The sequence below is a fragment of the Asparagus officinalis genome, chromosome 7 (assembly GCF_001876935.1).
Source record: "Asparagus officinalis chromosome 7, Aspof.V1, whole genome shotgun sequence".
Classification (NCBI taxonomy): domain Eukaryota; kingdom Viridiplantae; phylum Streptophyta; class Magnoliopsida; order Asparagales; family Asparagaceae; genus Asparagus; species Asparagus officinalis.
In genome coordinates, this window is record NC_033800.1 from 73,130,978 (window position 1) to 73,142,201 (window position 11,224).

At 35.3% G+C, this 11,224-nt stretch overlaps 2 protein-coding genes and 1 non-coding gene across 6 annotated transcripts; 1 reads left to right on the forward strand and 2 right to left on the reverse strand.

Moving 5' to 3' along the window:
- Window positions 154–5,768, reverse strand: LOC109848725 (gibberellin 20-oxidase-like protein). Of its 4 annotated transcripts, none has more exons than XM_020418374.1 (4): window positions 5,652–5,768; window positions 4,811–5,026; window positions 1,017–4,738; window positions 154–930 (listed from the first exon to the last, which is right to left on the reverse strand). In XM_020418374.1, exons 3-4 carry the CDS (start codon window positions 1,373–1,375, stop codon window positions 333–335), a joined length of 957 nt encoding a protein of 318 aa, XP_020273963.1. In that variant the 5' UTR covers window positions 1,376–4,738; window positions 4,811–5,026; window positions 5,652–5,768; the 3' UTR covers window positions 154–332. The 4 variants fall into 4 exon arrangements, with proteins under 4 accessions (XP_020273963.1, XP_020273966.1, XP_020273965.1 ...); XM_020418377.1 differs by adding an exon at window positions 5,415–5,503 and having other exon boundaries at window positions 1,017–4,987; XM_020418376.1 differs by having other exon boundaries at window positions 1,017–4,987.
- On the reverse strand, window positions 5,801–5,872 carry TRNAM-CAU. Its single transcript has one exon. It is a non-coding gene; the product is annotated as a tRNA-Met (tRNA).
- On the forward strand, window positions 5,925–8,677 carry LOC109848724 (pentatricopeptide repeat-containing protein At1g31790-like). The gene is made up of 3 exons (XM_020418372.1): window positions 5,925–7,499; window positions 7,579–7,627; window positions 8,392–8,677. Exon 1 carries the CDS (start codon window positions 5,997–5,999, stop codon window positions 7,260–7,262), a length of 1,266 nt encoding a protein of 421 aa, XP_020273961.1. The 5' UTR covers window positions 5,925–5,996; the 3' UTR covers window positions 7,263–7,499; window positions 7,579–7,627; window positions 8,392–8,677.

The window sequence follows — 11,224 nt, forward strand, 5'->3', positions numbered from 1 at the left end:
AGAATTGAGTTCGAATCCTCCCTGAACCAAATATACCGATAAATAAATGAACAAGATACTTACACATTTGAGGATAAAAGATTCAAGCCTACCAACCAGGTAGAATACTAAACAAAGCAGCTGAACACAAACAGCTAAGTTTACTCATTTGACTCAATTAAATATTACAAATTGCATTAAACCAACGCTGGTTTGCTCAAAAACAGCGTTCTGGATTTCTCCGACTACTCCAAGATTCAACAAAATCCAAACTTCCAACTTCTCTTTCTAACATTTTATAGGCCACGGTATATTATTGACTATAAATTACACAAAATAAATATCTTATAAAATTACATATTTGCAGCAAACCCATCAACGGTATATCCAACCTTATCAAACCTCCCTCTCTCGCTATTCTCTCTGAACTTTATATAATCACAACATAAAAATGGTTTATAGATTCTTTCCTCCCCCTCTTCCAATAATTCTTGAGGTGCCGATACTATCTTCTCATCCTCAAAACACCAAAAGAAAGCCAGAGAAAGGCGATGAACAGGTTTTTTCAACACAACTCTATGTTGAGATGATCTCAGTCGCCCGTTGCTCCAAGCCTGCAACAAATCTCCAATATTTACTACTAGTCTGCCTCCGACAGGAATTATGTCCATCCATTTTCCTTCCTTTGATTTCACTTGAAGTCCACCAACATCATCTTGGTATACAATTGTTATGCAACTCATGTCAGTGTGCATGCCAAGCCCTTCTTTCTCTTCTAACTCTATGTCTCTTGGTGGAGTGTAGCTATTTATGCGCAGATATCCATGACATTTGCTAAATTCAGATCTGAGATATTTTGTTTCAAAGCCATCACCTAAACAGTTTAAGAGAATGGTCATGATTCGCCTTGATAACTCCATCATCTTGTGTCCATATTCTGCCAATATTTCACTACATATAACGACAATTATAAGTTAGCGCACGAACGATAGAAATGTTTGATGTGATAAGAGAGAGAATATTTTGTGCATACTTACCAAAATTCAATGTTAGGGTTTTCGAAGAGGACAGCGGTTGTGATCTTTGCAGAGGAGGAGAAGTTTGGGCCGGAAATACGTAGACTTTCAAAAAACGGTGATGCAATGAAGTGAGGTGTGTAACTGTTGATGGAAGATGAGGGTCCTAACTTGAGTTTGATGTCAGGGGAGAGAGAAAATGCTTGGTTAGAGAGAGTACAAAGTTTAGTATAGAGGTCTTTAGAGATGCCATGTTCAGTAATATGGAAAAAACCCCAATCTTTGCATGCTTGTGAGAGAGAATAGAGAGATGAGGATGTCATGGGCTTGGACATGTCCAAGATAGGGAGCTCTAGAGGTATCTTGGTGGACTTAGACATGTTAGAGAGAGAAAGTAGTTCAAGAGAGAGGGAGAGGGAGCAAGTTGGTTTGATCTACTTGGCCTGGCATTTATATTAGAGAAAAGAACAAGTACATACCATAAAAAAAGAAAAGAGTATTGAACAAACTTTCTATTTGCAAATAACAGTTACCTCTAGGCCCCACGTAATGTAATTGATCTATGCATCCATACACGAGATATAAAAAAATGTTTTATGCAAAGTCAAAGAGGAGAGGTTTGAATACTTAATGTAGGTCATAGCTACCAGAATGTTAGGAGATGGTACAGAATTTGTCAACCTTTAAAACCTAATAATAAAAAAATTATGGGCTCTATTATGCATGGCTTTTTTTGCTTAATTTGTTTTGAAAGTGTGCAAAAATAAGAGTAAGATTGCCATACAATTATCTAAAAATACAAGCTTAATTTTAGAGCAGAGATTAACCCCACCATTTCATATTGAGTCTCAACTACATAGCATTTCACCGAAACCTGGGCATTGTTTGTTAGTGAAAAGGGGGACATCAAGAGATGTCTGTAGTTGGTTATGAAGTATTTTTGTGATGCTTAAAAGTACAACCTAAAAGTTGTTAGTAGTTTATAAACTATGATTAGCTTTATGTTCTTTCATGAACACTTGATAAATAAACAAAAGTTAAAGTCAGCTTCCTTCTTAACATAAAGTTTTTGTACGAAGTCGCACTAAAAGTTGATGGTAGCTTCTTAAGAGAGAACCTGTTTAATATTTCAGCAATCTCAGATGTTTAACAATAGTAAAATAGTAAAAATGGAAAAGTAAATCTTTCTAAATTCTATCTTAGTAAATTGTAACAAATGGAAAACTCAAACCACAACAGATTGGAAACTTGCATTTAGAATGCTAAAAATGTTCTTCTGCTGACAATTTCAGCTACTTTCTCCTACAGCATAACAACTAAAAATGTCGACATACTAATAAAACCTGAAGCTGATGTTTGAGAGGCCAACACAGCCCTCTCATTTCATCAAAAAGCATGTACACAGAAATATAAATTGCACATTTCCTGATAAAAGAAGCTTGGATCGACTTCATAAAAATTTAGACCATCTTAGTAAACAATTACCCAAATGAAGAAATCAAAGTGAATATTTTCTTCAATTGCCTAAGGGGCTAAATTTGTTGTGATTTTCTGCTAATTGGGAGGCCAATACAACCGGTTCCAGGTTACCATGTTCAAAAAGACTTCATTTATACATTACACTAGCTATAAATATAGATAATCAACAACTTCATCCTTGTGTTTTTGCTGAAACCTGCAACCTATGTCTTGAACTATAATTTTTCCTGAGTTGAATTAAAACCGATCAGGGATAAAATATTTATTATCCTATCAGATGCAAGCAGTAAATTACAGTACTGCAAAACATGTGCAAGACTGAAAAGTGAAGTATTATTATGTTAAATATCAATAACCCAAATATTCATCGACGTTGTTACAGGGGACATTGGAATATGAGAAGTAATTTAAAGGATTAACCACTTAGACCAAGAAAAAATATATATAATAGCATAGTTGCACAATATTTGCTTCTAAAAAGTCAAATATCTTATTCCAATTGGTACATGCATATGATTAGAAACTCAAATGTTAAATCATTAAACTAGTAATATGCATAACATGGTTTGCCTGTATTTTTAGAATTATTAACATCTATTCCAAGGATCATTACTTATTTCTTGGAGGTACCCTGTATCTAGACCTTGCATTGTAGTTCAAAGGAGCATAAGATATAGGTAACTAACTTCAGACTAAAAAACAAGTATCTGATATATTGGAAAAAGTAAAAACAAAAGATCTTATACCTACCTATTGATTCTGAGGCTATAAAATCTTACTAAAAAGTATACTGCAGATAATCAATAGAAGTGAATGGTGTATATGATTGTATATATTGACAAAAGAGGAAGTGAATGGTGTATATGATTGTATATCTTGACAAAAGTGAATGGTGTATATGATTGTATATCTTGACAAAAGTGAATGGTGTATATGATTGTATATCAATAGAAGTGAATGGTGTATATGTTTATCATATAAAAGGAGGCATTTAATGTTATGATCAAAGATAATGCACACTTCATGTGTGCATATTTAGTTTGCTTAATCCGCTCAAAAGTAGCCAAATAATTGGCTCTTACAACATTCAGAGACTATATAGCACAACAGCATTGAAATTAATATTGTGTATCAAACAGAGTGATTGACTAATGAAAAGTCTACTCTCTTTAAGAATCAATTGTTACAGCTATAATGTTTGCTTGTTGGGTATCTAACAACCACAATCGTTCAGAGTGAACCCTATTAAATCTTGTTTTAATTAAGATATTCTGTTCTTTCAGCATATATTTCATGCTCTTCGAGCTTTTACCAAAACTTCTATTCAATTTTCTCGATGGTATTAATGCCTTGTTCTTGTTAACCATCTCTTATCACGATGTATTTTTATCTTAGCGTGATGGTTTACTTTGTATGTGCACATCACTACTCACTAGTCAACGATGCCTTATTGCAAATGATGCTTTGTTCGGAAACATAAATATAAATATAGCATTCAGAGATCAACCCATACTCATGTCTTCTATAATTTGAAACTGTCAAATATGACTAATTGCAGATGATGGTTCATCATTTTGTAAAAATATAGCATTCAAAATCAAGTAAAGGTAAGCTAAATATTCTACATGCTCATTTCTTCTAAAATTTGAACTTACAATCAAAGAAATTTCAGAATATATTTAAAGTTTTTAAGAAATTGATGCATTCTTGCAGCGTGCTAGATTGCATACAGGAAAACTTAAAAAGAGTCATCAATTTAGAGTTTTAAAATCATTGCTCAAGTGAACTCATCACACTCTCATTTCTTATTGCACATCCTAATTGCAGAATAAGATTCGTCTTCTATATCATTTAGAATACCTTGTTATATTCTTCATTTTCCCAGTGAATCACACGGTTGGAATTTGGAGAACTTAGAGAATAGATACAATCTAACTATCAACACATTGCTGCATCCGAAAAATGCTAAATTATAGTCGTCTATATGCAAGTATCTATACAACCACCTTTATAGAATGTTTCCGCACAAATAATGATGATAATAGATGTTGATGTTTATACCAAGTATGGTCACACAAGTAAAAGCTAAACTCTGTGATACTGTTCACATGCAAAATAACCTCTCTTCAATTAATATGATAAACAATTTTCCTTCTTCAGTGACATGGGTATGCAGTGGCTACTCTAATTTAAAGCAAACACTTCTTAGTTGCAATATTCTTCACTTTCTAATCAAGTTGGCCAGGAAAGATGCGATATATAGCCTGCATTCATTCAAAAAGCAGTTAGTATTGTCCCAAGATAACCTATAGGTGATGGAGGCACATAAACCCTACTTTTTTGTTTCTTCTCTCATTCTATAGAGTGCTGTGTGTGCTTATCACACACCGACCAACATCCCTCACACACTGACAGGGTCTATGTGTTCGTGTAGTGCCTTCGTTGGCCGCATAATCTGTACTTGATTCGAGCGGTTATGAGATATACTTTTTGGTCTCCACTCTTGGAGGCATCTGCAGCCAATTAATCTGCAGTTACATAGTTGAATAGAGCTTCATCAAAGATCTAATTAGAACAAAACCATGGTCCATGGAATCAATCATTTTGGTCAGGTAGAACACAAAATGTTGGCAACTCTGTTTACTGATTAAATGATATTTACTAGAATAATAATAATAAAATCCTATGTTTCGGGTTTTAAAAAAAAAGAACTAAATTTTGTTGATACAAGCATGAAGTTACTGGCGCAATACTGTGATGCCATCTAGTACAATAAAATCCCTCAACATGCATTATAGCTGGTTATTATATTTACATATTGAAGACACACATACCACAAACCAAAAGAGAGTTTAACATCACTAGAGAGATACTTCAATTTTTTTCCCAAAAAAAAGGAAGGAAAAAAGTATCTTATTCTGATAATATACTTCACTAAACTTGAAAAATCTGAAGCGCATAATGAAATTTGGTTGGTCTTCACCCAAAAGTCATCAAGCGTGATTCATCCAAGAGGAAGAAGCAGATCACTGAAGAGAGTATGCTTCAATGTTTAGATCAAATACTGAGTAATTAAATCAAAGTACATTGCGATTATGTAAGTAATTAGGTTAAAATGGAGTCGATGCATAAATAGATCGATGATCGGTAACATAAACAGAGGTAAAGCAGAACTACCTTGAATCGGAGTTAGGGTTTGGTTGTGGTTGTAGCGGAACTTTGGACGAAAGAAATTAGGGGCGAAAATTTTTCAATGAATTAAGAAAAAAAGGTAAAATTAACAAAAAAAATGGGCGGTTGATGGAAGCCTGCCCTCTGCTCGCAACTATCAGAGCCAGGTTTCGATCCTGGGACCTGTGGGTTATGGGCCCACCACGCTTCCGCTGCGCCACTCTGATTCGTGATGACACGGAACTCCAGCTCGATTTTATTTGAGGACTATCGGTCGTATTATACGAACCCCATTCTCCCCGCGAATGAAAAAGGCGCCTCCTTCGTCGGTCTCCATCAACAGCCCAAATCATGTACGCAAAAACCCCGACAAAACCACCGCCACTAAAATGCACCGTCGCCGGAGCTCACCGCAGCATCAGCAGGACGATCACCTGCACTTCAGCGAACCCTTCACCGATCCTCCGTCAACGTCCCCATTACAAGACTCCGCAGCCCCCAAAGCCCAGCGCCAACATCAACAGTGGCGCCGAAGAGAAAGCCACAGCAAGCGACGTGCTTCGATTGTTAGACACCCTTCAACTCCCCGTCGACGCCGATACTTACAGCTCTCTTATAAAGGAGTGCACTTCGTCGGGCGACGCCGTCGAGGGTGCCCGTGTGCACGCGCGCATCAACAGGCCAAAGGAGAAGAGGAGCGGATGCAGTAAGCGAGACCTCGTTGGCATTGCTAACAGACTGTTGCTTATGTATGCGGCGTGCGACCGGCCGGAGATTGCCCGAAAACTGTTTGATGGAATGCCCATGAGGAATCTGAGCTCATGGGCAACTGTGATTTGTGGTACTTTTGATAGGGGAGATCGTAGAGAGGCGATCGCGTTGTTTTTGGATATGATGGAGTCGAAATCCTTTGCGGTAGAGCCCACCGATACGCTCGCCGTCCTCGTCACGGTAATGATTAGATCCTGTGGTCAAACCGGAGAATTGAGTCTTGGGAAGCAGATACATGGGTTTGCTATAAAAACAGCGATGGCGGCTGAATTGGGTACTTGTTTGGTCCGACTGTATGCGGAACTCAGTTACGTTGAGAGTGCACGCAAAGTGTTCGATAGTATGCTACCAGCAACGATGACAGCTTGCACTTGCTTAATACGGGCTTACTGCAGAAAAGGCCGGTTGAAGGAGGCACTTTGTGTTTTTGGAGATACGTTTTGTGTGATGAGATTGGATGATGATGAGAAGAAGAATGAGAGTGTTTCGAGTGCGATCTCGAGTATTATTGGTGGATGTGCAAAGAGGAAGAGAAAATTTTGTGGGCAACAAGTTCATGCACGTGCGATTAAAGTAGGATTGGAGTGTGATCTTTATGTGGGTACGAGTCTCGTGAATATGTATGGGAGATTTGGGCTGTTGGATGATGCGAGGAGAGCATTTGAGTTTGTTTGTGGCAAAAATAACAAGGAAAAAGATGTTGCTTGTTGGAATGCTATGATTACTAGCTATATAAGAAATGGGTGCTTCACAGAGGCTGAGAAGACTCTGTATCTGATGAAGGCTGCAGGTATTGAGCCCTTGGAGTCTGTCGTGTCTCGGGTTATGATGGCTTGTGGAAGCTAATGATTTGTGTGCAAAGTTAAGGGAAGAACATGTGACAGGTATATTGTACATGTACAGAATGAACGGGTAAATATAGCTCCCTGTGATGATAGACGTCAGCAGCAGAAATAGAGCTTGCAGCATCAGTAATGCACTGAAACTCGAGAGCAGGAAAGTCGAGATGCATTTGAGAGTATCATCCTACAAGCAATCTATTCCTTCTATTCTGAAAAGCTAATTATAACCTTGTTCAACGATGTTAGTAGTGCAAGCTTGTTGATTTTGTTTGTTAATTTATATATGAGTAGCCGCCTGATACATACTAAACATTTTGTAGGTCCTGCTGTAAGAAGGGCATTCTTGGGGGCATTCTGAGATGAGATAAGGTAATGATCTTAAGTAACCTAATTGATGATGTTCTCTGCCCATTTTACGAAGTATTATCCTGTAGCGTATTTTGGAGTAGGCTGGTTATTAGACTCATATGAATAGAATTCTTTTCTTATACCATCCCATTGTTCTTTGTGTCAGAGCATATGACAAGTCACAATATACAGATCAATGGGAAATATTTGTAGTCATAAGCAGCCTAATAGAGGTACTCAGCTTGTAAGTTTAGCCTACTCAGACAAATGTCCTAACCAAAATTCTACAGAATGATTAATATTTGGCAACGGAGAATGCTTAAATTCTACATTACTTGCTTTTTGATAATTAAGTAGACTCAACATATCATTATGACTTTCATATATCCTCAGATTATGCATCTTGGTTTACTAAATATGTCTTACAAATTTAGTTCCTTCTTACATATCACTCTAAGAATGCACATACTATCTGATTAAATTCGCTTTTCATCAAAAAAAAATTTGTGTTCAGCCTGTCCTTCATTGCCAACATACTGAAGTACTTATCTTTTAAGAGTCTGAAGTCTTGATCTCCTTTTCTGTAGTTTAATGTATTTCAATGATTTGTTTATGCTTCTATCCTCACTGAAATGTTCGATGACCAAGATTTATGCTTGGGATTCTCGTTATCAATCCTTTTGGCGTCGTTTTGTATCCTTTACATATGTGTTTTACCTTAATCTAGAGTTCTTTCATTACTTGGTTCAGAAACTGACTAAGATTCTGGATTCTGAATGTCATAGGCGAGCTCCGCTTTTGGGGAAAAGAGAAGGGAAAAAAAAAGAGAAAAAGATAAGAACATGACGAATGAGTTGATACGGAAAGAAGAAAAAGCTTAGGAGCTAATGCCGAGAATCTGAGGGCAATTACCCATTGTTCTACGTCTTTTTTTCTTATTTATTTTTGTCGTGTACACAAATATTTACTAGTTTTTCGGTATATACACCGTATATATTCAATCATATTCTTGGTCTAGGAAAATGCAAAAACGTGATGCTAAAGAGAATCAAATCTCTCTTCTTCTTCTTCTTCTTCTTTTCCTTTTTTTAATTGGGTAAATTTCAGGGTAAGCCCCCCGCTATACCTTCAGTTTTCAGAGTGCTCACCATCTCTCAACTTTGTTATGATCGATTTATTTTTGAAAAGGGAAGTTGCAGACAGCGCTCATCTCCCTCATGAACCAGGGGGGTGATAACTGCAATAAAAGAGTTGATAAATGGTAAGTGCATTTTATTGATGAATGATTCTTGTGTATACAGAATTTGAGAGGGCGAGTGAGATTTCGAAATTATATCATTGTACGCAATAAATCTGATGGCAAGCAAGGTTGAATGGTCAACCTTAGGTTAATTTAATCAGTGTGCAAGTTTAAGAGACCGTTTGGATTAATCCTTCATCTGACTTTATTCAAATATCTACACGAAATCCAAAAAGGGCCTAATTAATAAAATTAGTCACGTGAGATATGGCCATTATTTAGTGAGTTATGGCCAATAATTTCAATTTATGCATGTCATATAGAGTTAAAATGCAAGACCTTTTCAAAAAAAAAAAAAAATTGCAAGACGTTGATGAGAATGATGCATTATGGCGGAAGCCTTGTACTTAGGGTCGGAAATGAATAATATAACTGTAAAAGGTGGCAATAATTGTATTTGCTTAAAAACTTCGAATTTGATTCAGAATCGAATTTCTTTCTCTGGGTTTCTTTGAATCCAAATTTGCACAATGTTTATTGACTATTAAAATAAACTTATTTGATTAATTTCTATAGTCTATGATTAGTAACCAGTTTAATTAGAACTAATTTTTTACATGGTTGGAGAGATGCTTCATTTGGAGAAGAGAAATTGATTTTTTTTTAAAAATAGTATCTTTAAGTTCATATTGGAAATTTTCTTTTTATAACGCTGATATATAAATCTAAAATTAAAATTTTTCGTTTAAAAGAATCGATTTTGGACTTTTAAGACCCCTCAGAATTAGCATAACAAGTAACAACAATGTGTAAGGTGGCTCAAAAAAATAACATAATACCTATAACACAAGTTATAAAGATAAAACTTTAAACATAAATTTGATAAGCAAACGAATCTTACACATAATTCTCATATTTGATTTTTTTTTAATATGCAGATACTAAAAGTCATTTGAATTTTCCTTAAAGATCATTTTGAATTGTAGAAGTATGAGTTTTATGGCTAGTACTAAACAAGCCTCAGTTGTTGGAAAATAACTCTACGAGGAAAAAGAGAAAGTACTTCAGGTATTTACCTATTGTAACCAGGGAAATGAAAATTTAGACAGAGAAAATAATAAGTCAATATAGGAAAAATAGATAGACATGAATATCATATAGATGTTATTTTGAAGTAATCATACTCCACATTCTAAAGTATTTATTGGCAAAAGAGTAAAAATGCTTTAAGCAATTCTAAAAGGTAATCAAAGTTATTTCTATTAAAACTAATTGTAAATTTTGTTGGAGCTGGGTCATTTTGATCAAAGTGATTTCATTATGCTCTATGCATGTTTGTTTCTTCTGATGTGTGACTTAGTAATTAACTGACTCAAGAAATCAATCTTATATTAATCTAGAAAATTACAGGAAGCATGCATGGGAAAATTAAGATGAAATAATCAATTTGAATATTTAAGCTCATATAGAGGTCACTCGTGTATCATCTCCTGTAAAGGTTGTACGGAATACAATTCTCTTACTGCGCCTTCAATCTTCACCTTAAATTCCATTTGATCTCCTCATGTTTCTCAAATATTTTTCTAGTTACAAATCAAAATAGTAGAACCAATATGCAAAATACATTCACATTAGTAGTAGCATGATCATAAAACTAAATTATAGGGTAGTACCTGTCTCAAATAACTTTAAAAAGATGGGAATAGGATAGCTGATTAAAAAATTTATGTGAAGATTATTCTTTTCCACTTTACAACAATCTTCATACTGATTTACTCAAGAATTGAAAAAAGAAAAAGGGAAAAAAAGTATATAATTATTAACAACAATTTATCCATTTCTCTTCATCATAAAGTGTTTAATTATTATTATTATTATTTGCTAGTCAGCTTTAATATTAATTTAAGAATACAACTTAATTATAAATATTAATGGCAAAAATTCATCGCCAATGTATTGTAAAATGGTATTTGGGTCTTTTATATTTAGAAGTCGTCAATGACAGCTCTGATATTATCATTGTCATTATCCCAGGTCCTTTTGACGAAGCTTTCGTTATCTATTACTAAAGTGCTACCGACAAACTTGTAATTTCACTAATTTTTTGCCCGACTAGCCATTGACGTGACATGGTAGAAAATAGTGAAAGTTCAAGTTTATCCCAACATATTTGTAGGATTTGACGGAAGCATGTGAAAATAACAATGACAAAGATCATGTTAGGAACTCTCGTGGTGATTTTCCAACAATAAAGAGCCTACCTCATCTTGACAGTCCCTATCTTCGAAAGCCCAATCCATTCTATTTAGAAAAGCCCAAGAACCCGTTAACACGCCCCAACCCATTATAATGATACATCCTCCGACTTCCCGCCATAA

Bases quoted from the DNA above. Each gene is read 5' to 3' on its own strand.
- LOC109848724 (XM_020418372.1), top strand. From the start codon at position 5,997: ATGTACGCAAAAACCCCGACAAAACCACCGCCACTAAAATGCACCGTC.
- LOC109848725 (XM_020418376.1), bottom strand. From the start codon at position 1,375: ATGTCTAAGTCCACCAAGATACCTCTAGAGCTCCCTATCTTGGACATG. The intron at 931-1,016 runs GTAAGTATGCAC...CGTTATATGTAG, and splicing joins AACCCTAACATTGAATTTTG to TGAAATATTGGCAGAATATG.